The 25906-nt window shown below is 57.5% G+C and overlaps 1 protein-coding gene and 1 long non-coding RNA gene across 14 annotated transcripts in view; one reads left to right on the top strand and one right to left on the bottom strand.

Annotated features, from left to right (window-relative positions):
• Positions 1 to 3310: 3310 nt before the first annotated feature.
• NRXN2 (neurexin 2) overlaps positions 3311 to 25906 on the bottom strand; it is a 108128-nt gene continuing 85532 nt past the window's right edge. For 9 of the 13 annotated variants that reach the window (XM_087422709.1, XM_087422710.1, XM_014792941.2 and 6 more), the window contains 4 exons: positions 23232 to 23321; positions 19515 to 19840; positions 17171 to 17249; positions 3311 to 4785 (listed from right to left, as the gene is read on the bottom strand). In XM_087422709.1, coding sequence (XP_087278835.1) covers positions 3899 to 4785; positions 17171 to 17249; positions 19515 to 19840; positions 23232 to 23321 — 1382 coding nt within the window. In that variant the 3' untranslated portion in view covers positions 3311 to 3898. The remainder of the gene's footprint in view (positions 4786 to 17170; positions 17250 to 19514; positions 19841 to 23231; positions 23322 to 25906) is intronic. The other 4 variants (XM_087422715.1, XM_087422718.1, XM_087422717.1 and 1 more) reach the window with 1 other exon arrangement.
• Positions 10219 to 12366, top strand: LOC147912534 (uncharacterized). The gene is made up of 2 exons (XR_015549710.1): positions 10219 to 10372; positions 12053 to 12366. It is a non-coding gene; the product is annotated as an uncharacterized LOC147912534 (long non-coding RNA).

Here is a 25906-nt window from a genome sequence, read left to right as displayed (position 1 = left end):
TGCACACACGTGCGTGCAGCCCCTAGGCCTCTGAGGGGTCGAGTCTTTCAGCCGTCCGCCTGTGGCCACCCCTCAGTGAAGACTCCTGGGACAAAGGGGGTGGGGGCAGGGGTCATGTTTGTAAAGATGCCCAAAGGCGAGATTGTCCCAGCCCGCCAAGGACTTTCCATCTTGCCTTCCTGCTGCCCAGCTGAGCCTCAGCTGCCTTTCTTTCCCTTGCTCAGCATTCTTGGCACCCCAAGGTGTCCAGAAGCTTCTGGAAGGCAGAACCTAGGAGCAGTGGGAGAGGGCTCCTCCTCTCCCCTGGGGTGTCCCCCAGCTCACCAGGTGGTCAGAGCTGTCCCTCTGCCTATATTCAGAGTGGCCTTGCTCCCGGTCCTTCCAGGTGGTCACCGTCTTCCAGGACCCAGGACCTACCTAAGTCCAACATGTCACCCCTCACTTAACATGGCCTGGAAGCTGGGAGGGCCCAGGGCCCTGCCCCTCTGGGGCTGCTAAGAGTGAGTGTCATCCCTGTGGCCAAGTGGGCACCCTGTGAGGGAGAGGGGCCTCCCCGGCAGCAGCCATGGGTGCATTCCAGCTGGGCGTGCCACCCAACAGCAGGCCTCCACATGGGACACGCTCTCTCCTCTGACACTCACCACAGGGGCCTCCTGACCCCAGAAGCTGCTGGGGCTCCCTGCCCTGGAGGAGCCAAGGGACTCGGTGTGGGAAAGAACCCATCAGCCACCTGTAGCTTCATCCCCCACGGCGGCAGAGGCCTCAGGCAGTGGGGACAGGAAAGCGGTTCAGGACCCACTTGGCCATTCTCCTGCCTCCAGCCAGACCTGCAGCTCACCCAGGAGGGTGTGTGGAGAGGGGTAGTGCTGGGTACCACGGGCTCCATATCCACTTTCAGGAGAGGGTGTCCTCCCATAAGAGCCCCAGCACTGGCTGAGCTTGAGTCCTCTCCCTTGGGGGCTGTGTGGCCAGGACAGGTCTTGAAGGTCAAAAGCATCAGCTTTTGACGTCACTGTGAGCTTCTTCCCCAACACCCGTCCTTGGTCCCCCCTAACCCCAGGAGGAATCTCCTGACACATCCCTGCAAACCAACTGTCAAGGAGTGGGGTGCTTGAAACTTCAGCCACCCCCAGATGCTGTTTGAACTGTCCTGGGGGTCACCACCAGGCCAGCCAGACCCCCAGGAGCCCAGCTCAGGTCCAGGTGTTAAGTTCAACATCAGATGCACAGGACGAAGGAGCTGAGACGGAGGCGACCATCTCTCACAGACGGTAAACTGAGTCAATGGCAGAGTCCAGGAGTCTCTCCTCTTACAACCAAGCCCTTGAGTACCAGGAGCTCTTAGTCTCCTTATGCAGAGAGGAAAACACCCAGTCCCGCAGCCACATGGCAATGAGCAGGGCTGGGGCCCACCCTTCCAACTCCTGCACTGTCCCTATTTCTGGCCCCCTACTCTGACAGACTGGCCATTCTAGAAATTTCTGGAGTAAGGATGTTCCCTTCCTGACACCAAGGAACTCCTGCCTGCCTGTCTTTGTTTTCTTTGGCTAGTGGTTACGGGGGCAGGGGAACCCAAGATAAGTCTCCATCCCTTGGACAGAGAGAGCAGCCACAGCAGACTGAGGGGCATGGCCATTGCCAGCAGAAGGATGGACATCCTGGAGAGACTGCCCCAAGTCAGGGCCTCCCCCAGGCTTCCACAGGGGGTTAGAGCTGACCTCAGTGATGCCGACCTCAGGCTGGGGCCCCGCTTGTCCCGCAACCTCAGTTGCTGCTTCATCCCAGGATGGAGGAAAGAGGGGGAGATGAGGCCGACCTGGGTGGGGCTCCTGCGGGCATTGAGCCCAAGGACCCCGGGGGTGCCCAGGCCTAAATGTGGACCAGGTTTGTGAACTGGGAAATGCCGCAAGAATGAGCTGGCCAGCAGCAGAGCCGTCCTCGGATGCAAGCTCATGAAGCAGAACCAGGCGGTGAAGGGTGATGACAAGCCAAGTGTTTGAGAGAGCAGAGCCAGAGGGGGAGGCAGGATCCACCAAGCAGAAGGCAGAGGAGACCGGAGTGACAGAACCACGGCTGAGTCGCCTCTCATGCGTCCAGAGGCGTGGCGATCCGCCACCGCCACCAGGGAGATGCAGACCCACCCACACTCTGCTGTCCCAGGATGCCCGCACACGCGGTCCTCACGTACAACTCCCGCCTCGTCAGAGTCTCTGCTCCTGCAACTGAGAGGCTTAACAAATATAGACCCGTCTCAGCGTGTCCGGGACCGTGGGCCTGTTTAGTGAATTCATGAAGGAGCAAACACCTGGGGAGGAGGTGTGCCGGTTCTCCTTCCACCTGCAGCCCAAGGAGCTGCCTAGTCAGCCAGAGTGGACGTGGGGGCGGAGGGCCGGACCAAACTCCCAGAGATGCAGAAGGAGCAGAGACTTGGGAGTTAGGCAGAACTGGGGGCAAATTTGGACTCAGCCACTGATTTGCCTTGAGACCTTGGATGTGCCACTAAAGCTTTTGCCACCCGGGAATAACAGGGCCTCCCCCGAGGGCTGTGGCACACGCAGGCCCCAGAGGTGCAGGCCCTCTTTAGCAACTAGGGGGCACCACGATGCTCCTGCCTCTGGGGATATGTCTGCGCCCTGAGAAGCTAAAGTCATCGCCTGCAAACCTGGGGGCTGTTTCCTGCCCCCATCCTCAGCCCAGACAAAGACAAGCTGCCCCAAGGAGCCCAAAGCCACGCTCAGCCCAAAACTTTGGGGGTTACTTACCAGCTCTCATGGACCCCCATTTGGGCCCAGACCCCAGTTCAGAGCCAGGACCAACGTCCCAACAGCACCCACCTGGAACAAACTGCACAGGACCACTGGATTTGGAAAGTTTTTGTTTTCTTTTCCCACACATTTCCGGGGTTGGGGTGTTTTTCCAAGACTCAGACACATTTGTTAACAAAGAGAGAAAAAAAACTGGGGGAGCAGGGAGCCCGTGGGCAAAGAAGTGACCCCAGCAGTCCGCGGGGCAATGCCTCGCTCCCTCTCTTCCCTGCTGCCCGCGCCCCGCGGGTGCCACAGGCTGTTGCTCGCGGTATCTAGATTATTTGTCTTTAATATATATCTGCATTTGCCTTTCCCCGACCCCCCGCCCCCCACCCCTGCTCCTCCAGCAGCTTCCCCGTCAATGCACGTCGCCCGGCGGCACACAACAGAACTGGCCTTCCCAGGCCCAAGCCCCTTCCCTGGGCGGCACCATGCAGGCGCCTCCCCTCGTGGGCGGAGTCGGGCAGCACGCCCCGCCCTCGCCCCGCCCACCGCTGGGCCGCTCCGCCCACCCTCCCGCCGACTCTGGAATCCCAAAGGGAGGAAAGGAAGGGAGAAACCAGACACACTCAAAAAGGAGAAGTGGGGAAGGAGGGTGGGGACAGAAGGACACAGCAAGCCTGGGGTGGGGACTGGAGGGCTTGGGAAGAGAAGGAAGGCAGGAGGGACAGAGGGAGGAAGAGGAAAAATAGAGGAAAATTAACAGGACGCGTGGTGGACACTTTACAAAACCCCCAGCCTTCCTTCCCGCCCAGCCCCACCAAAATAAACCTACCCCCCTTAAAAAAATAAATCAACCCAGGGCTGTGAGCACGTGCCCTGCCTGGCGGGCGTAGAGCCGAGACGGACAGACGGCCCCAAGCCTGACGACGCCGCGACGCCAACGGCAGGAGGAAGGGGACAAGCACGGGGTTTTCCTTTTCTTTCTTCCTTTTTTTTTTTTTTTTTTTTTTTGCGTTTGCTCTTCGTGAGAGAAGTCTGAGGCAGCCAGGGAGTGAGTGGTCCCCATGGCCCCGGCAGGGAGAAGGCCGCCCCGTCCTCCCGGGCCCTCCCGGGAGGGGCAGCTGGCAGTGGGGCGCGGTGCCGGGGGCTCAGACGTAATACTCCTTGTCTTTGTTCTTCTTGGCCTTGCTGGGCGTCTTGGGGGCAGCCGGGGCCTTCTCTTTCACCACGGCCCCATTGCTCTGGGCCGAGTTACTGATGTAGTTCCGGCTCTGGTCCACCTGGTAGGAGCCCTCGTCGCGGTTGCGGTACTTGTACATGGCGTAGAGGAGGATGAGGATGCAGAGCGCCGCGGCGGCGACGATGCCCACCACCATGCCCGTGGTGCTGCTGGACTCCCGGATCACCTCCACCGCGCCCGGCGGGCCCCGCTCCCCGGGCCCCGTGGGGCTGGCTGTGGGCAGATGGGGGAAGCCGGGGGCCGAGGTCACGCCGGGGCGCAGGGGAGGGGGCCTCCGCGGCTCGAAGGACGTGGGGCCCCCGGGCCCCAGGGGTGGGTTCTCCAGCAGGGGCTGCAGCGGGTCTCGGTGGTTCATTTTGCCCGCCGGCAGGTTGGGGGCCGGGGCGGAGGGGGCTAGCAGCACCCCAGGGGCGCCCGTGGCCCCATCTGTCCTGAGGTTGGGCCGGGGAGCGGGTTTGCGGGGTGAGAGGAGGGTGGTGCGGTCCGTGACCAGGGGAAAGGTGGTGTAAAAGTCCTCGTCGTCCGTGGGGGGGAGGCTGGAGTCAAAGACCTCCCCGGAAGCGAAGCCCGAGGCCTCGATGGGCTCCTCGCAGTCGCTGTCGTCCTGCTCGGCCTGGCACGGGCCCCCGGAGGGCGGGCGGCGGGCCGCGGGCGGGGGCAGGGTGTCTTGGGTGGCGCCCACGCCCGTGAGGAAGGGGTAGAAGGTGGGGGGTGGGGGCACGAAGGGGGACCGGGTGGCCACGGGAGGGGGGTCTAAGGAGTCCTCCGTGATAATGGGCAATATTAACTCTCCTCCTAGAACAAGAGAGAGAAGAGAAAAGAGAGAGCGTCAGCGAGGGCACGGGGCGCAGGCGGCCGGCACAGAGAGAGAAACAACAGCCTCACACACCCAAATCGGTTCCAATTGGCTTTGGCGGAGACTAGAGCGGGCCGGGCCCGCCCGCCAGCCGGCCGGAGCACTGCGCTTTAAGCGGGCAGCGGCTCGGATGCCCTGGGCACCCCACGCACGGGCTCTGTGGCTCTCTGAGTTTTGTTTGTCTTAAGAAACCAAAAGGAACAGAAAGGAAAGGAAATCGAAAAGAAACGGAAAAAAAAATCTCTACTGGTTTAAGGCTTTAAAAACAGACACAAGAGCAGCATTTAAACAAACCTAACAACAATATCTTTTAGGGTTTTTTCTAGATTTTTCTCTTTTTTTGCTTTTGTTTTTTTTTTTTTTCTTTTGTTTTTAAAAAAGAAGATAGCATACCACGGAATTCAGGCAACTTACATCAACAAATAGGCCGTGTGATTTTAGCATGAAGAAAAAAATTACAAACAGAGCTGTGTAAGCGGGTTCTCCCGAAAAAAATAAGAAAAAACAACTTTTCCGTACAACGTTTTCTGTCTATCTGTTTGGTATCTCCCTCCCTCGCTCTTCTCTCCCTGAAAATCTTGCTTCCTCCAGAATACTCTCTCTCCTCCCTCGTTTGTGCCCTCTCCCCCTCATTAAACACAAAGCTGAAATTTGCACAGTGCAGGCTGGCGTTGTGGAACTGTTACCGCCACTTGGTGTCAGCGTGTGGGTGAGGGAGGGAGCAGTGGGAAGGAGGGCTTGGGGAGGAGGTACATGACAGGGCAGCTGTGTGGGCATTGCTCCATCAGTGAGAAGACTTGGCAGGGGGTAGTCATGGGAAGGGACTTTGAAGGCTAATTGCAGGTTGGCCACGGGGAGAGGAGAAATTGAAGGTGGGAGGTGACGAGGTCCATGAGGAAGAGTTGGCAGAGAAGACACAGACACATTGGAGGAGGGTCCTGTCCCATAGGACATTGGGAGGGGTGGTGAGGAGCCATGTAGAGGCAGGGAGGTGGGAAGGCGGGGAGTGAGGGACATGTGATTCTTGAGCTAACCCTAAATCCCCAACTTTCTTTTTCTTCACCCTCCACCTCTGACCCCCACTGACTTCCCCCCTCCCCCTCCCCAGAACCCCCATGGGCCGCCAGGACCTGGCCAGGGCTTGACTGCCTCTGGCCCTCTTATTATTGTTAAAACAATAATAAAACAACGGAAAGAAGAAGAAAGCAAAAAAAGAAAAGAAAATACACAGCCATCTGGGAAGGATGCACTTGCTAATATAGGGCCCAGGTGAACTAGTGGGGAGGGCTTTTGGGGTAGGGGTAGGTCTCTTCCCTCCCTAGGTCTGATAACTGGGGTCCCCTGGGCATAAACTGCAATTCCCATCAGCCCCAAAGGGTGAGAACTACAACTCCCGTAGGCCCTTGGAGGGGTGTGGACCACAATTACCATCAGCCCCTGGGTCAACAACTACAATTCCCATCAGCCCCCTGGGCCTCCTCTCCAACCAAAGTACTGAAACCCACTGGTCTGGGGTAGAAGGGAGCTGGAGCATGGCTCTAGGTCATTGGTGGGGGGGGTCTCCCTCCTCTTGAAGGGGCGCCTCCGAGCCTGGTGGGGGCTGGAGGTTTCCTCTCTAACTCTCCCTCCAGCACAGCCCAAGATCTGCCCCCATCTGAGTGCTTCTCCCTGGTCTCTGTAAGGTGCAGTCTTCGCAGATCACACCACAAGCCCCCTACCCCTCCACAGGAAACATCCCAGAGTTCCACTGCCAGGTCCCACCTGTCCCACTGTAGCCAGGCCAGCCGCATGCCACCGCCGCATCTTGGCACCTCTTCTCCTGCTCCCCGAACCCAAAGCCCCCGGTCTCTGTGCTGCTGTTCAAACACCTCTGCTGATCCTTCAGATCGTAAACTCCAGCAGTCTGGCAGAGCCGTCCTTGGCCACACTAGCCAGCCACAGCCAGGATTTTGCCATCGAACTCACAGCCTTGCCGAGCTCCTCGGGCTGCTCTTCCCACCAGGCTCCAATCTCCCCCCGGGCAGGGGTTCACCTGCACCCCAGATTGTGAAGCCCCAGGATGCCTGGCCCTCCAGGGGCTCAGCCACACTGAAAAACTGACCTAAGAGCAAAGAAGCACGTTTTGTGGAGCTGGGGTCCGCCAACCCCAGCTTTTTATGGAAGAGGATGCTGAGGCCTGGGGTGGACAGGACCTTCCCAAAGTCACCAGGTGTCATACAAATGGACTGTCCAGTCCCTTCTGTGGCTCTCGGAGGCCACAGAAGGGCTGAGTCTCACAAGGATGCTGGGAAGGCCTGGCTCATCCTCCCAGGCCTGCAGGAATCTGCCAGGCTGCTTGACTTGGCTTGGATGTTAATCTGGGAGGCCACAGACCTGTTCCGTCATTAATTCCTGCGTGACTATGGGCAAGTTTCTTTCACTCTCTGGGCCTCAGTTTCCTCGTCTATAAAATTAGGGTATTGGGCTCGAGGTCCAGGGAGAGGCCAAGGCCTGGCTTCTGTGGACCTCCAGCCTACACATGAACATACTTTGTCCTCCCATCCCCACCTGAGCCCCAGACCCACCAAGGACAGCCCAGCACCCTGGTCCCTGGGTAAGGGGCAAATTCAGCCCTTGGCTCTTGGGAGGAGGCTGGCAGCCTTTCAAGTGGCGGCACCCTGGGTCCAATCATGGCAGGGGTCCGCTCCCTGTATGGACCCCGAGTGCTCTGGGGTCCTCACTGCTGGCCCACACTACCTGCCCTCTTCCTGACCTTGGCCTTCTGTTCAGAACATCTTCCCCCTGCTGATATCTCAGTCAGCCTTCGAATCTAGCCAAACACTTCCTCTTCCAGGAAGGCTTCCAGTTTGGCCTCACTTCCAGGGAAGGCTCAAGGCTCATCCATCTGTCTCCCTAGCACCCAGCACTGGGCCGGGCATAGAGCGGGTGCTCATTGTGTTTTGGTCGGGGAAGGGGAGGAATACTCATCATGCACTTCCTCTGAGCCAGGCCAGGCTAGGTGGCTGGGGAAGGAGGTGGGAGCCCCTCTTACAGGCCAGAGCAGCTGGGTTCTGAACACCCTTCCTCCCCCACCCCTCAGACAGGGGGCACTGCTAAGAGCTCAGCCTGGCAGGAGCCTTGCTCCATGGACCCAGCTCTCACCCACAGCCATCTCTGCCTTCGATCTTAGACTGGGCCACCAGCTGTTCCTGGAAACTTCAGAGCCAAGGCTTGTCCTAGGCAGGCTTGTGGCCCTTTACCAGCTGGCCATAGCTAGGGCCCCAGTAGAATGCCAGGCCCAGGGCACAGGACCAGGAGGCCCTTGTTGGAGATATGTCATGCCCTGGAGGAGCTGATTGGGCTGATTGGGGCACAGACCTTGGCTCTCGACCCTCTCGCTCACCCCTAGCCAGACTAGGGTGTATGGGGACCTCAGGCCTTGGACCACAGACAAATCCTGCCCAGCCTGAGCCCCCCACAGCCATCTGCCCCAACTTGCTGGTTCTTTAGGTCCTTGGGACACAGAGGCTCCCAGGTTCCCCCTGCACAGTCTTCCCCAGCCTCCAGAGTCCTCCCAGGCCTGGTCACATTGACCTCTTGTCCCTGCCCTTGAACCCCAGCCACTTCCCGGCCTCCATATCTGGGTCTTGGCCCTGTCCCTGCGTCCCCAGCTCCTCTGGAGGCTTTCCCTCAGCCCTTCTCTGCCCAAGGCTTTGACAGCATCTCCTGAGGGTGTCCTGCCCTCACCCACATCTCCCACACTGCCACAACTGCCCCTCGGCGCCCCCTTCTCGTGGCCCTGCACATCAGCCACCCTCTCCCATGCCACTTCCTCCCTGCACCCTGCACCCCTCGCCCTCTCCACAAGACAGCCTGCTATCAAGAACCCACGCTGCCTTCCTTCCCCGACACTCAGTTGAGCCTGGGCTCTCTGGCAGTCAAGTCCCATGCAACTAGGGTACTGGACCTTCCTGGGGTCAGACACTGATCCAGGAAGGGTCAGGCAAGCTTGCCCCAGTGAGCAGTTAATGGGGCCTAGAGGAGGGGAGGACCCCTCAGAGACTCCTCACTACAGAATTCCAACCCGGGATTCCCCAGGGCATTTGGGGGCGCAGACACATGAAGATTCGTGGTGCCTGTGACCCTGAGTCCAGCTCTACACCAAGGGTGCACACTGGGATGGGGTACTCCTGGGAGTCTGATAAGCACCCTAGGCAGCCTCCCTTCCCTCCCCCATTTCAGGCAGCTGCAGATTTGGGAAATACCCACAGGGTGCACTTATCACTAATGACACCCACCCTCTGCTCCTAAATTGAATTTCAGTGTGTGTCCGTCCCACTTCCTAGAGAGAATTCCATTCTGGCCAAGAAGACCACCAGCCTTTCCCGAGCACCCCTCCCTCCCAGCTTCCCTGACTCTGGGGGCTGCTGGCCCAGCCAGCTGTGCCCTTTCTGCCTTTAGGGCACAGAAAGCCCCAGACTGGAAATCTACCCAAGAACCCCATGCAGACCCAAGCAAGATGTGCCCACCCCACACCTAAACCTTGTCTAGAACTGAGGTTGAGTGTCAGAGACTAAGCGATCGGCTGGCTAAGGCCTCATCTGCCAGCAATGGGGGCCCTGCCCAGGCTGTGAGGGCAAGAAGGCCATTAGCTTACAGAGTATTTCGTGCAAATTACAAAAAAAGCAGCCCCTTGATGTGGCCACAGCCTTGTGCATGACTTGGCAGACAGCATCTCTGTGCAAAATGGGAAAAAGGCATTCTGTCCTCCTAGTGGACACAGCCCTGCTCTGGTGCCCAGGATACACGGTTTGGCAAGCAAAGCGCTGGCTAGATTTCAGCCCTTACTCACCTGTTCCAGCAGAGAACAACCTGTGCAACCGTGTGCAGTCACCTGAAGGATGGCCCCCTCCCCACCCAGAAACACCAGCCCAGCAGGGACAGACGCCAAGGGGGATTCAAGTCAGAGACAGCGAGGTGCATCACGAGGGCACACGCGTGCAACCACTCCTCTGAGGGTCTGTTTCTGTGCACCTGGGCATATGTCTCTGAGCACATGTGCGCATGTGTGCACAAACCTCGATGGCTCTGAGCACATGAGAGTGCATGTTAGCGAGTCTGAGCAGACATGTGCATGCCAGTGAACTTTTAGCTCTGCTCCTGTGTCTGCCTGGGTCTGAGCTCATGTGTGTATGCGTGAATGAATGAATGGGCCACTGAGAACATGTGAGCGTGCCACCACGGGTCTGAGCACACGCAATGTGCCTCTGTGAACACCTTCTTCCCCAAACTCATTTCCTCCTTCTTTTGGGCAGTGAGACTACATTTCCCAGCATCCCTTGTGATTAGGTGTAGTCATATGACTCAGCAGTGGGCACTGCCCGTACCAGCCCATAAAAGACTCCTGTGTGCGATCCACGTTCTTTCTCCTCCTTCCAGTGGCCTTGCAAACCACGTGTTGGATATGTAGGAGCCTCAAGATGGAAGGAGCCTGGATTTCCCATGCACCCCTTGGGGCAAAGCCACCTGCTAATCAGGAGCACCCAGGTAGGGCTTCACCTGGGTGAGACACTTCCCTTGAAGTAGCCACCGAGATTCGGGGGATATATCTGTTACAGAAACAAATGTTACTTTAACTAATACAGACACTGAACCAGGGATGGGTGTCACAAAAACCTGTGGCACTCATGTAACAACCCAAGGAAACGGATTTGGAGGCTGTTTTTTCTAGGAATATATATATTATATGAAGAGCTGTATAATGCAGTGCAGAACATGTGGTACCAACCATTGCTTGTGATGACCTACAGGTCAGGCCACGTGCCTACTGAGGCGCTAAGGGAAAGTGCCAGGACAGTCAGGGTGACACTGCTGGCTTTCACTTGGTGCTTTTAGCAACATATTACAAGAAAGAGACAGGCAAGAATTGGCAAGTTTGCAAGCAGAGATGAAGGGAATAGAGGGCCCAGAAATGTGGGGCCTGCGAGTGTCAGAAGGGCCACTGTTTCCAAACCCCAAATTGTAAGAGAGAAGATTGGAAACAGCTTTGAGGGACAATGGCCCGGTGAAACTTGCAGCTGAATGAGGGGGCTCAGCTTTGCTGCAAGGATCAGATTAAGGCTGTGGCCTCCCCACCTATGGTTTCAGATGCCCTCAAGATAGTCACCACTAGGGCCGGCCCCGTGGCTTAGCAGTTAAGTGCGTGCGCTCCACTACTGGCGGCCCGGGTTCGGATCCCGGGTGCGCACCAACGCACCGCTTCTCTGGTCATGCTGAGGCCGCGTCCCACATAGAGCAACTAGAAGGATGTGCAACTATGACATACAACTATCTACTGGGGCTTTGGGGGAAAAAAGGAGGAGGATTGGCAATAGATGTTAGCTCAAAGCTGGTCTTCCTCAGCAAAAAGAGGAGGATTAGCATGGATGTTAGCTCAGGGCTGATCTTCCTCACAAAAAAAAAAATAGTCACCACTAAATTAAGAGACAGGCATGGGGGCAGAGAAACAAGGAAATAAAAAGGCTTGAGAATTATGTCTAGGCGAGAACTGAGTGTGGTTACTTTGACTGTTTGAGTCTTAAAATAACCTTTGAGCCCCAAATATGCATGAGCAGGAAGTGGGCTGTCAACGCTATAGGGCCTCCACGGAGGAAATTCTCCCAACACCCACTTCAGAGATGGCCATGGAGGATAAGGACCAGGAAGAACCTCCCAGAGGGCAGCGCCAGGGCTCCAGACAAAGGAGAGGGGAGTTCGTCCCAGACAACAGAGGCAAGGTTTAGGAAGAAACTTCCCCACTATTGGGGGCAAGCCTCGAGCGGCCTGCTGGCTAGATCTCCCAAACGCTAGGAACTAGGAGCCGCTGTGTGTCCTCAATCCTTCCTTTTTTTGAATGGGAGGTTTATTGTGGTGGTCGTCTCTAGCCCACCACTGTATTCTGGGTGTGCATTGGGCTGTGCAGACAGTAGGTTCAATTATCCTTTGAGTATCCAGACCACAAAAGGGTACCCAGGAGCCAGGTCTGGGCCCAATGGAGTGAGCCACCGTCTCCCCAACATCCTCACCTTCGAGATGACTACCCTCACTGGATGGGGCTTTCAGGTGTCTCCCTTAGGGAGGGGTAGGTGTGCTCTGTGGGTGGGAAGAAGTGTGGAATGGATAGCTGGTGACCCGAAGGCCAGACTGTGGCAAATAAATCACTAGCTAGTCACCAAATCTTCTTCCTAGGGGCACAGCAAGGCCACACGCCCAGGCCTTCCTGGAAGCTAGGCTGAGGCCACGAGACTGAGCTCTGGATGGGAGAATCAGCAGGAGCAGTGTGCGCCTCTCCCTCCCAGGCCTGGCCCATGAAACCTTCCCCTTTGTGAGCCCTCCCTGCTCATCCCCTTCCACAATTCGGGAAGTCACACGGTGAAGACGGTGCAGCCTCACAATGGAAGGATGCCGACCCCTGAATCAGCACATGGAGAAGAGCTGTCCACCAATCAGGAACACATGTTTATAACTTTACATGAAGGAGAAATAAATTTCTATGCCTTAAACCACAGATGTCGTGGAGTTTATCTGTTACAGCAACTAGCGTTACCTTAAGACACTCTGCAATCTGAACACATTTGTGCCTCTGTGATTCTGAGCTAAATGTGTGGGTCTGAGCAAATGTGTCTGTATGTCTGTGTCTGAGGGTCTCATGTATGTGTGGGGGGCAATGCCTTAGAATGGAGGCACACATATGGGGCAAGTACATGAGGCTGCTTCTATAGGTCTGAGCACACGCAAGTTTATGTGAATCTGAGTACATGTGTAAGAGTGTGCCCTTGTAGGTTTGAACAGCTGTGTGTGCTCACCTGTGTGAACACAGAGGCGTGCATTTTACTGGGTCTGAACATGTGTGTATGGCCTGAGGATATAAGTGTCTCTTTCTCTGTGCAGCTGCCTGTGTACCTCTGAGAATATGAGTAACTAGTAGCTGTGAGCACCCGTGTGGGCCAATGCAGACCTGAGTGTGTGTGCGTATACCACCATGGGACTGAATATGAGTATGTGTGCCTTGAGGGGTCTGAGCATGTGTGTGTTTCTGAATGTGTGTGTGTCTCTGAGCCTGTGTGTATGTCTCTGAGCCTGTGTGTGTCTGAGCACACGGGTACGCAAGTAAAAATGAGCATCTGTAGGTCTGAGCTAAGGTGGGCCTCTGAGGGTCTCCTCTCATGGGGCAGTGTGGGAGGGACGCAGGTCTGTGAATCTGAACAAATGTGCGCATGTGCGGGGCCCCTGGGTCTGGGCACACACAGCCTACCTCTGAGAATGTGCACGTGTACCCTTCTGGGTCTCAGCACACAGGTGCACTTTGTGTGCACATGGGCATGCCTCCGTGGGAATGAGCACACGTGTGGGCACATGAGGACATCCTTTGAGGATGTTTGTGTGCATCTTGGTGAGTGTGAACATATGTACAGACGACTGTAGGTCTGAGCACCAGTGTATACTCGGGTGGAGCTGTGACACACGTGCACCTCTGTGAGCCTGGGCACAGGCATGTACTTCCCTGAATTCATGTCCATGTGTGTGTGCATACATGTGTGTACACATGTGTGTGCACATGTGCCTGCACCACAGTAGGTCTGAGCACACTGTGTTCTGTTCTAAACATGCATACATGCACCTGTGATTCTGAAACCTCTGTCAGCAGCTGTAAGCCTGAGCGTGCATGTAAGATTCCATGGTATGAGCACACGCGTGAGCGTGTGTTATGCTGGTGGGTTTGTACACGCATGTGCCTCTGTGAACTGACTGTGGTTGTGGGATTCTGTGAGTCTGAGGACATGTATATGCATGTGCCTCGGTGGGTTTGAGCACACGTGTGTACACGCTCAGGGCTGAACATACACATGGCATCATAAGTGTCCAAAATATGTGAGTGTTTCTGAGCATGTGCAAGTGCCTCGGTGGGTTTAAGACACGCTGTGTGTGCACCTTTGTGCAGCTGAGCACGAGTGTAAGTGTGAAGCACTGTGGGTCTGAGCAGGGGGGCACCTGTGTGGGTGTTTTCGGAGCTCTGAGCACAGATACACAAGGCTGTGCCTCTGAGAGACTGTGCACGTGTGTAGGGGTTTGTGCTTCCGTGGGTCTCAACAGCTGTGGATCAGTGTGTACAGACTTCTGGGGCTCTGAATACGTGCATGTCTCTTTAGGTTTAAGCATTTGTGTGCCTCTTTTGGTCTGGGCCCGAATGGCATGTGCTCTTCTAGCTTTGAACATCTGTGTACCTGTGAAGCGGGCATGTGTGAGCTTGCTGGAGGTCCATAAATGCGTGTGCATGGGTGAAGTCAGGCACATGTGTGCATACAGGTGTGTGCCTCTGTGGGTCTGAGTCTGTGTGTGCACCTCTTATGTGTCTCAGGGGTGCAAACTCAGATCCCTAAAGGATCAGGCCCATAACACAATGTGGTTCAGGCTGGCTGAGACAGCGAGGGGTGGTGGGTCACGTTACACACTGCACATTATGCAGTGCATGCTCCCCTACAGGCACTCCCATTCATTTCAACACTGTGTCCATCAAACAATACCCTTCTTTGGCTGGGTTGCCAACCTCAGGTAATAAAACCGTGGTAGATGATAGTCACCAGGCTGGGGGGAGAGGGTGTGGGGCCTGGGGTCCCTGTAGGGCCTAGGTCAAGGGAAAACGTGGGAAGGTGAGCAGGGATGACCCCAGGCTTCACACCTGGACCCAGAAAGGAGGATCTGGCAGACAGGAGGGATGCAAACACCCTGGGGTCAGCCCCTGGGTAGCCGCTGTCTCCAGCCAGGATGCCTCCACCTCTAACATTGACCTCGGAGCCCAAGGAGGCCTGGCCCTGTGCTGGAGAAAAAGCCTCCCTGGGGGTGGCATGGTCGAGATCAGACTGAGGGACCCCGGAGTCACCTTGGTCCCTGCCTGGCCTCCCATCAGGATGACAAGAATCCAACTTTAAGCATTTCAGAGTGGTGCGAGGGTGGAAGTGCCAACACATGCGATGCACATCTGGGGGAGAGCCCGTGGGCTCCGTCCGTTTCCTCTGGGGGCTCAGGTGTGCACTCTGCCCTCCCTCCCCGCTTATATTAAAGCAGGGTGCGGGGCTGGCCCACCAGCCTCTCCCACCCCCCAGCTTCTATTCCTCCTCCACCCTCATCCTCCCCTCACATACTTGGCCCTTTGATGGGGGCAGGACAGCTGACCCACTACTTCAGCTCCTTCTCACTCACTTGTCCCAACACAGCCTGAAAGAGCTCGGCCCACACTCAGCGTCACACCCAGGCCCCTGACAAGCTGGAGCTGGGAGGTTAGAACCTTGGTGGACAGTGTGTGGCTCTGGTGTGGTCCAGTGTGGGCTGCACGTCCCTGCGCGGTGACCATCTGGCCCGACACTCCTCTCTGCAGGGTCCAGGGAGAGCAGAGACTCCGCCTCTCACCCCGGCAGTTGCCATCCCAGAGCGTGCGAACATGGGCATGAGTGTGCAAACGTGTGGTGGGCCAACAGCGCCCTCTTCTCATGATCCACACAGCCCTTTGTCCCCAGAGTCCCCTCCCAGGGCTCTCATGGGGCCATTCGTCACAGCCACTCCCGGCAGGCCCGCACTAGAGGCGCTGTGTCCACCCAGTAAGTGACTAGTTAGAGGGGTGAAGCAGAGGAGTGCTCTGTCGAAGCTGCCAGATGCCAGAGCCTCCCAAAGCAATGGCGGAGTGTGAGGGTGCATCCTGAGCTGAGATTACCCAGGGAGATGGAGGGAATGGCCCCCCACAGAGGGGCCTCCCCACAGTGGAGGGCATCTGTTCCAGAACGCACGCACCGGCCCTTGGCTGTGGACGGGGAGGCCTTTCCAGCCCAGCAGCTGCAGCTCCCCCTAATGCCTCTGGGCCCAGGACTGCTGGAACGACCCCCCTCAGCTCTGCCCTACTTGGGGGACGCAGAGGGCAGTCAGGCTTCAGCCTCTGGGTCTGGGGGCCTGTGTTCCAGAAATCCCTCTGCCCTTGGTCTCTGGGACTTGAGCCTCTGCCCCAAGGCTCCATGGTCCTTCTTGCTCTACCCACACTCCTTCCATGGCTGCGGCCCACCCTCAGCTTGAGGATCTCCTCCGGGGCTGGCAGACCCCCAAGCCCATCCCTCAGGCCAGATTCACAGGATGTGCCCAGCTCACACTGCCCAGCTCAGCTGACCATATCACCTACCCCAAGCTTGCAGGCTCCTACCCCCACCTCCAGCCTTCTGGTACCAATAGCCCAGGTGCACCCACTGCAAGGTAACGGGGAGAAGTCTCTGGGAACCCAAGCAAGGGACGTAGGCCCCCACAGGCTCATCCAGTCTGCCACCAAGGCCCATGCTCCTCGCTGGGAAACCCAGCCACATCCAATCCTTCCTCCATCCCCCTGTCAGCCTCAAGCACTAGGGCTCAGCTCCTCTCAGCCCCTCCCGCCCCCCAGCTCCTGTCAACCACCCCCAACCTGCTCAGATGAGCAGCCCTCACCCCCATGCCATGCCACACCCCACACTTCTCAGTCGGCACTCAAGGCCCACCCCTGCTTTGCCAATCTGGTCTCTCTCTGGTCTCTCTCTTGACTCCAGCTGGAAGGACCAAGCAGAGGCCTGGAATGCCACTCTCAGCGCTGCTCTCCTATAGCAGCTCCCCCACTAGAAATCTGGGCCAGACCCCAGGTCCCAATCTCCCCAGTGGACCACATGTCTGGCCACGGGGTACCTCCCACCCAGTACACTGCCGGGCACAAAGCAGCTGTGCAGTAATTGCCCTGGCTTGGCCTGGCAGCCCTGGGCGAGTGTCCAGCCTGGGAACCCTCCAGACCAGACCACCGGACACCTCCCTGAGACTGGGGATGAGGAGGGTTCAGGATCAGCAGAGACCACCTCTACTAGTGACCAAGAGAACCCCAGGCCTCAGGGGCTGATGGGAGTTGCGTTCTGGACCCAAGAGCTGATGGGAGTTGTAGTTCCTAGGCCTGCATTCCCCAACCCCCCACCCCTCTACCCCATAAGGACTCATGGGAGCTGCAGTTACTCATCATTCTAGGGAAAAGTTTCCCTCTTTCCCTCCCTGATCCCTTGGCTCTCAAACCCAGGACCCAAGCTAAGGACCTCACTACCTCTGAGGGCTGGGGCACCAAAAGGCCAGAAACTGCCCCACCAGAGGGCATCTGAGGGACCTGGAGGGGAATGGTAGAAAGGGAGAGGGGCTATCAAGGAAAGCTAAGGCCTGGCAGCAGGCCCCTTGGGCTTGGGCCGGGTGGCAGGGACAGTCGCCCCCCTCCCATCAGCGTTGCAGTGGGCCCGGGGCAGGGGAGGGGGGAAAGGCACTCACCAGTACTGGGCTCACACTCCTCCAGGTCCTCATCATCGCTCGGACACTCAGCCGAGGCCACCAGGAGGTCATCTGTGTTCTGAGGGGCGAGAGGAGGGGTGGGGAAAGAAGAGGGTTCCAGGGTGGGTCAGCAGAGCCAACAGCCACCTCTTGAGGTGTGGGATGGCACAGGGGACAGGGCCTCTCTCATCGCTCGTGGGGTGACCAGGGGCCTCCATTTCCCCCTGTGTAAAGGGAGACTGAACAGCGTCCCCCCTGCAGTGGCTCCCACGGCTCCTGGGAATCAATGAGACAGCGCATGCTGTGGCTTTTATTTCGGGGAAGCCAAGGAGACTGGACGCCAGACCTGGGGCTGCAGGGCTGCAGTAAGGGGACCTCTGGAGGCCAGCATGGGCAGAGAAGGGGAGCAGGACCTGGGGGAGGGGGTTCAGGCTCCAGCGTCACCATCCCATCACCCCGTCTCTCTCCCAGCCCCCTTCCTGGAGCCCCAGAACCAGGCTGCACACATTAATTAGGGCTGTGGTTTCCATGACAACAGGAGTCGACTTTGTCAGCATTTTCTCTCCTCCTGATTGCAAAGAAAGAGAATCCCCAAGATGAGTGAGTGTAAGGGGGGTGCTCAGGGGGTGTTCGGGAAGAGACCCAAGGAGGGAAACCCAGAGTCCAGGCAGGAAGGGAGTCAGTCCACTGCGGGGTACAGGGTGAGAGCCTGACTGAAGGCCAAGGAAGGGAGGCATCTGGGGTGGGGAGGGGCCGAAAGGGTCACATCCTGATTCTGCCCCACCCCCTGATCTTCAGACACTGCAGCCCTCACCCAAGGGCAAGGCGGGGCCTGGAGGACCAATTTGCCCTTCTGTATCCTTGTCCCCTCGGCATCAGCCTCTCCTCTGGGGGCTTCTCCAGCACAGCCATGACCCTTACGGTCCCCACCCCTCTCTTCCACCTGGATGGTCTGCCCATCACTCTCCCACTGAGACCACGTGGCACTTCTCCCCTACGTTCGGAGGGCACTGGGTGTGGCGGATACCCATCCTTGGGCACAGCCAGGTCTTTCTCCCAGGGCTCCCTGCTCCCTGGGGCAGGCCTGGCAGTAGGTCCCCTCAGTTTCTTTGGTAGTGAAGGCAGAGGGCAAGAGGGTTCAGACTCCATGAGCCTGTCAGCCAGTCCCAGGCTCCCTACAGATTGGCAGAGATGAGAGGACCTGGAGCTCATCGAGCCCAGCCCTCATTTATAGAGGCTGAAGGCAGGCTGATGGTGGAGGTAGGACACGTCCCCATGGCCACCCCCAGACCCCCCATTTACCCTAGAAGGACAGAGGTCCCTCCAGGCCCAGAGGCCCAAGAGCCATGGGTGATGGCAGACAGAAGTAGCTCGGGGGGAGGGGGCAGAGTGACTAAGTAAGGTCTAATGTGCCAGATTCGAGCCCTCCCTGGGCCAACAATCATTGGTGGCAACAACTAGAAAACTCGGCCGGGCCCCGGGATGCCTTGGTAAGTCACACACGCTCAATCAGCTTCAGCCACCAGGAAAGCCAGACCTGTCCTGCCCCGGCAGAGCCTCCTTCCCCAGAAGCGGCCCCCTCCGGTGTTCCCCTGGGTACAAGAGAAGATAAACTCCCCTGGGCTTGACCTGACCTAGGGGGAGCACCTGAGCAGGCAGGGCAGGCGCCAGGGCAGGTAAAGCCCCAGGGAACTGTCTGAGGTCAGACCCACAGGCACGGAGGACACTGAGGCCAGCCGCGCGGTGGCACCTGTTTGGGGTCACACAGGGGGGACCTGTGAAGGCAATGGGCCACCTGCAGGACTTCAGCCATCAGGGAGAGGCTGCTCCTGGCCTCCACCAGCCTCCGGAGAGGGGCTGCGAACACCGGGGAGCCTCTAGCCCCTCTAGTGCTGTCACTTCTGTGCCCTGCCCAGAGCAATGCCATCCTGGTACCATCCATCTCCCACTCTCTGCCCACACAGCACTGCGCATGGCCTTCGTTATGGGACGGGCAGAGGAGGTACTCCCACCTCACCCCCAGTCCAGACTTCTACCCAGGTGGGGTGGTCTTCCCTGGTATACCTGGGGTACCAACTCCCTCTCAGCTCTAGGAATAGTCCCTCTAGAAATAGTGGCCACCTCCACATCTATGACATCCCTGGTCACCAGGTGAAGGCACCTCGTGAAACGAGACCTTGCTCACCTCACTGAGCCATCCCCGTGACAAAGATAGGACAGTAGACTCCAGGATCCCACCAGACCCCTTGGGTCCTCCCCTGGGCACCACAGTTGCTATGGAGATATCCGCCCTATCCCCCATCCAAAGCCCCGCCCCTTGTCCGTCAGCCAGAGGGGCCCTCACCTGGGTGGTGCTGTCCCTCAGCGTGGGGGAGCGGCCCCGGCGCGTGGTGGTGGTGGCCATGGTGGTGGTGGTCTCCATGATGGTGGTCGCCATGTCGGCCAGCAGGGTGGTGGCCGTGGTCTCCGCACTGAGCAGCACGGACGGCCCCTCCCCCACCAGGCGCAGGTGGCCCTCGGTCCGCACATTGGGGTCGCTCTCGGCGGCCAGCGCCAGCACCTTGAGCCCATTGTAGTAGAGGCCGGACACCTGGCCCTGGAAGGGGCGGCCCTGATCCCGGCCCCCAATCTTGATGGCAGCCTGGCTGTTGAAGATGGTCAGCTGGCGGCCTGGGGGGGAGGGGAACGGGCAGGGGTGACAGACAGAGGAGGGACAGGCAATGGAGGGAGACCAGAAAGGGATGGGGAAAATGGAGGGGAGCCAACGGGAGGAAAGAGAGGTCGAGGTGGAAACCAGCAAGTGGGGAGGTGGGGAGGGAGAAACGAGGAAGGGGCAGACACCAAAGGGAAAGTCCTTGTCAGCCACAGCCCCTAACCCAGCCAGGGGGGGACCCCAGAGGGAGAGGGTCTCCAGGGCCCACATGGCCTGGGAAAGGGAGCCCAGCGCCCCCTCTCCCCACCATGCTCATGCCTCTGACCTTCCCATCCCCTCTCCTCTCCTGCCCCAGGGGCATCGCCCCCTGCTTTCCCTTCCCTCAATTTGATCCCCATCTTCTCCCTCTGCTTCCCCAAACGTCCCACACCCAGTGTCCAGCCCCAAGCCACTGAGCCCTCAGAAGCAGCAGATAGAGGAGATAAAGAGGCAGAGACAGAGAAGGCGACTGCCAGGCCGAGTGGGCAGTGCAAGCGAGCAGTGCGTGTCAGGGCAGGGAGGGAGGCGAGACCGAGGGGCAGACAGTGCGTGGGAGGAGGACCAGCGTGTGTGAGGGTGGGAGCAGCCACGCGGACCTCACTCTGCCCTCCCAGCCACCACCAAGCCCTCTGACCTCCGGCCAGGCTCCCCTCTCCTCCTCCCCTCCACGGCCCAGCCACTGCCCAGGGATCAGGCCCTGGAGAGCAGAGGCCTTCCTCCCCGCCAGGATGTGCAAGTACAGAGATGGAAAATGTTAAAGGGACCTTGCTTCGCTCGCTGACAGCCAAAAAAAGTGCTCCAGCTCCAATCCCGCTCCTCACTCCGCAGTGACACCTCAGAATTCCCACCTGGGTGGGGTTTGGCTGTTCCGTTTGGTTTTAGTGGATCTGGGGGTCGGTTTAACCCTCTGAGTTTGTTGCTTTGGTTTGGTTTTTAGAAAAGATATTTATTATGTTTAAGTTTAGATTTAACTTTGGTTTTGGTGTTGCTTATTTTGGGGGAAGGGGGGCAGACGAACCACTACATTGCCCCTGCTCCCCCAGACCTTCAGCTGCTGGCGCTGGGGGGGTTTAAGACCTGGCTTAGCCCTTGTTAGCCTCTGGTTAGTGCCTCGTTAAAGATCTGGTTTAGAGTTAGGTGCCTGTAAGCTCTGCCCCCAAAACCTGGGCTGAGGACAGTCCAACTTGTGAAACCCACACTGTCTTTGGAAACTCAGGGTCCCTGGAACACCCAGGCCTCTGGGACACCCAACCCTCTGTCTGGCCTCTAGCCAATGACCAGCCATGGGTGTGTCTACTTGGCCCCTCTGCTCAGCCTCTCCTCCTCCTCCAGCGCCCTCCCACTGCCCAGCACCTCTCCCAGCCCTGGGGCAGCGTCACCATCTTACAAATGGAGCCAGAACCCACAGAAGCTTAGCACTAGAGCATGGCAGATGGAACACCAGACCCAGAGAGGCCCTTGAAGACCACCGTGCCCAGAATTTATTCTCAGGCATAAGAATTATGAGAAAAACTAGGAGAAGGTTCGCAGTGGTCAAATGAATTTGGAAAGCACATATTCCGCAATTAAACAACAGGTTTCTTTCTTGCGGGACTTCTCAGAGCCTTTATGAAACTAACGTCCATTGTGCATCTCCAAGAGGAAGAAACGGGATTTAGTGTTTCCCAAACTCATTTTACCACAAATCTCTTTATTGTGAAGCATCTCACAGGACTTGTGCTTCATAGGACATGTTTGGGAACTGGAAAATGGATTCATTCCGTAAATATTCATCAAGCACCCACCATACGCCAGGTGCCGACGGCAAAATAATCCCTCCGAGAATGCCCCGATCTTGTTCTCAGATACTCTCCAGCCCCTTATTTCATGTCATCCTCACAGAACCCCTTGTGAGGTGGCTGAGCGGGGATCACCATCCCCATCGTCCAGAGGAGGGAACGGAGGCTCAGGAAGGGGAAGTCTTGACAAGGCCACACAAGTGAGTTCCTCCTTCCACACGCTGGCAACTACCAGAGTATTCAGCCCGATCCTTCACTTTCTAGAAGAGGAACTAGAGGCCTAAAGAGAAGGTGTGGCCACACAGGTGGTGAGAGACAGCTCTCCCCTCGCTGGGACCACAGTCCTGCCCCTCCCCCCAGGGCCTGTCCACCTTTCCCTACCTTTGGGGTCACAAGTTGTCCCAGCCTCAGCCCAAGCTGCTCTCTTGGCCTCTCTGATTCCGGGAGAGGGAGGTGGGGAGTGGAGAGGAAGCTGCGTAGGTTAGCAAAGTTGGCCCCTGTGGCCCCACCCGCCGTGAACTCCTCAAAGGGTTAAAGTTCGCCCCGCTGGAGAGAGCAGCCCGGTGTGGCTGGGGGCTGTAGGTTTTAGCGATGTCTGTTACAGTCCCTTTAACTTTTTGTCCTGTTACGGATTTATCACATCTGGTTATCAGCACGTTTAGTCCCCGATGGCTGTGTGGGGGGCTGGAGGTGACATTGGGGGTTTTAGTTGAGAAAGCCCCAGTGGACATTTAAAAGCACAGTTATCAGCTGGTTAGTGGAGGTTTAACAGTTCTACGTCCCCCCTAGAGTTTAGCCTTAGAGGTACAGAGCTCGCCCCCTCTCCAAAGGGAATGGGATGGCTTCGCCCTTGGCCCCAACTTCCCTTGGTGACAAATGGCCTTCTCCCTCATACCCAGCAGTGCCTCACACATGCGGCCTCTTAGCGAGCCTGTTCTGTCTTTCTCATCAGCTCAGCAGGCACAGAGATCCCTGCGGAATGGCCACCTCTTCCCCTATCTCCCCGTCTCCCCCCAGCTTCCACTACCTCTCAGAGCCTCTGATGAAGCTGGGCCCATTCCAGAGAGAGCGGCCCCACAGCTACTATCTTGGGGGCGTCTTTCTAGTACGATCTGAAGCCCCCACTCTTCCCTTTTCTCCTCAGATGACCCTGGCAAAGCCTTCCTACCCCTCCTTTGGATCCTAGGATCAGCACTTCCTGCTTCTAAGTGCACTGTAGTCCTCGACTGGCCCTTTAGGAACCTCCGAGCTGACCCTCCTCAGCACAAGGCACCTCCCTCCCAACCTACCCACCAGCCTGCCTTACTGGAGTGGTTCCAGAAACTCATGGATTATCCTAGTCCCACCCCAGGTTTAGAAAGAGACTGAGGACTCTCCCTTTTCTGGGAAAAACCCCACCCCTGCCCCAAACCACCACTCTAAAAGAAATAGACCCTCGACTAGAGAGAGGAAGGGGGCATTCTGGCGGGACAATCGTCCTTCACTGGGGGCGGGCGATGGGGAAGGCACGGATGGGGAAAGAGAGAGCTCTGCACCTTTAAGATAGTGTTTTTAAAGTTAATTAATTAATTAATTAATTCTGGTTAATTACCTTTGTCGAGCAGCCACTCATCTACTACTCGACCAAGCCGGTAGGGGATTCTCTGTCTAGCAATCGCCAGGCGCTCGTTATCAAAGTTTCCTTGGAAAAGTTTAGAAAGACAGTAGGTTTCTCAGGCGGCGAAGTCCAAAGGAGTCAGAAAAGTAATTATGCATTTCTCAGGAGACTCAGAGTAAGCAGCACCATCCAACGGAAAGAGGGTAAGGCCCACCCAGGGTGGGAGGAGAAACACTGGGTCCCTTGTCCTCCCGTCCCCCTCCCTAGGCTCCCATCAAGAGCCAGCCCCACCCTGGGGGCCGGACTGACCCAAAGAAAAAGAGAGGGACAGAGAAGAAAGGGAAAGGGGATTGAAAGAAAAGGCAGCTGGAAGGTCAAAGGTCAGAGGTTAAACAGGTTTATTGGGGCTCAAGCTGTTGCTCCCGCCTCCTTCCCCATCCCAGAGTGGGGCGGTGGGGCAGGGAGGGGCATTTAGCAGGTTTAAGTTAGGGGGTGGGAGGCCTCAGCGGCCCAGCTGGTTACTGTGTTTAGAGGGCGGTTTAGATGTGGGAGGGACGGGTTAAGCGGGGGTTTATGTGGCATTTAGGGGGGTGGCCCGGCACATGCGTGTAACAGTGAGATTTCAGCCACTTCTCCAAGTCATCTCAGCTCCCTTCACCTTCCGTGCTTGATCCCAGCTCCCCCTCATCTCCCACGCCACAACCCACCCCTGACCCCACCCGCAGCTTCCACCATAATCCCCTCTCGGGGGCCCCCAAGCCCAGTGCTGCCCTTACTGCAGGCACTTACGCCTTCTCACCCTGGTCACCGCCCCCTATGTACCTAGCCACCACTACAGTGACATCACAGCGTGGTGCCTGCGTGTGGCAGCTGGATCAGCGCCCAGCTGTCCCACCCACCCGCTTTCCTTCTCTCCACTCTCTGTGGTAGCCATCACCTCCTCTTCTACCCCTTCTCCCCCCCAGGGTCCCCCCCAGCCCTCCTCTGCCTGACGACACCTTGCTCTCTTCCCCATCTCAGCTCCATTCCAAGACCCTCAGAGTCCACTCTGCTCAGGATCCCTCTCCTTTCTGCCCTGGGGACCCAGCCCAGCTCCATGGCCCTCTCACTCACAGGCCTTTCTCCTTCAGGCTCCTCCTCCCCAATTCCTAAGCCCCACCCCTCTGGATACCCACCTGTTCCTCTCTCCACTCACCATTCTCCAGGCCCTGGAGTTGGGGAGGGAGGGCGTGTGTGTGTGTGTGTGTGTGTGTGTGTGTGTGTGTGTGTGTGGAGAGGGGTCTGTCAGTGTGCCTGGGAGTTCTGTGTGCTCCTCCCGGCATCATCAGGGGGCTGTGGGTGATCCCAATCTGCAGCAGGGGAGATGGAGATGATTTCCTTTGGGAATCTGGCCACCCTTCCCATTGAAACCACTTACGCACTGTGCAATAACATGCACACTGGGGGGGCTTTCCCGCTCATCTCCCACTGTACAGCTGCGCTCGCCTGCCCAGTGAGACCTGGGCCTGGGCCTGCCTGTGTACACCTCTCGTGTAGGAGCACACCACACGCTCATGTGTGTATGGATGGTGCCTCCCTAGGTGGTTATGGGACGATGAGACCCTGCCTTCCTGACAGATTCAGGTCACTTGTGTTTAAGTCAAAAATAAATCGTTCATTCATTTAGTCACTCAACAAACAATTCTTGATGCCTGCTCTGTTCCTGGTGCTGGGTACCGGAGATGCACAGGTGAAGGCCTGGCCCTTGCCCACCCAAGATGCAAAGATGAAGCGAAGCAAGGGAGACTGGCAAGTGACCAGCAGTGTTCTGTGTTCTGTTAGAGGTAGCACAGGGCATCCCACTCTGGGGATGGGAGTAGAAGGGGCCAAAGGAGACACTGGAGGAGAGGTGAAGGGGCCAGAAGGGAGTCAAGGGGGAAGGGGAGGGAGGGAGGGCACATGCGCAGAGGCAGAGAGGCAGGAGGGCAAGAGGCATTAAGGGACCCACCTGCACTGGGGTTCTCGTGTGTGTGTGTCTGGGTGTCTGTGTGTGTCTGTGTATTTGTCCGTGAGTGTGTCCTGAGAGGAAGGGAAGAGTATACATCTGCCTCATTGGAGCACATAACAATTCTAACAAAAGCTCTGTTTGTTGAGCACCTCCTCTACGCCATGCCACTCTAGCATCTTCCTCAGGTTATCTCACGGTTCTCATAGTATTGCCATGAGGTAGGTACCATCCCCACCTTTCAGAGGTGGACAGTGAGATTCAGATAGGCTAGCTGACTTGTCCAAGGCCACACAGCTTGTCAGTAGGAGATACAGAATTAAAAGGAGTCTTGCTGACTGGGAGTCCATGAGCTGTGTCTCCATCCTCCCTAAGAATCTGGGGGCCCGGGCTCTGGTCCCATGCATGCTGCTAACCTGGCCTGCTGGTGTTGCTCAGGATGACACTCGGCTTTTGTAGAGGATCTGCCCTCACAGCGCACAGGCAGCCACCAAGCCCTCAGGTTACTCCACTTTGCAGGTGAGGGAGCACCTGGCAGTCTCTCCACCCCCCATCAGGGGTCCCTGAGCAAAGGAGGGCAGCCATGACTCCTCCAACCTGGCCTCTGGCTCTGGGCTCCAAGGTGAGAAGCTCTGGACTGGAGTTGAGGCTTGAAAGGGTGAGGGCTTTCTGCTCCCCAGCCCAG

The sequence above is a fragment of the Ceratotherium simum genome, chromosome 34 (genome assembly GCF_057802395.1).
Source record: "Ceratotherium simum simum isolate JZ-2026a chromosome 34, ASM5780239v1, whole genome shotgun sequence".
Lineage (NCBI taxonomy): Eukaryota > Metazoa > Chordata > Mammalia > Perissodactyla > Rhinocerotidae > Ceratotherium > Ceratotherium simum.
The sequence above is the reverse complement of the archived record's forward strand: the minus strand, read 5'-3'. Positions and strand labels throughout refer to the sequence as shown.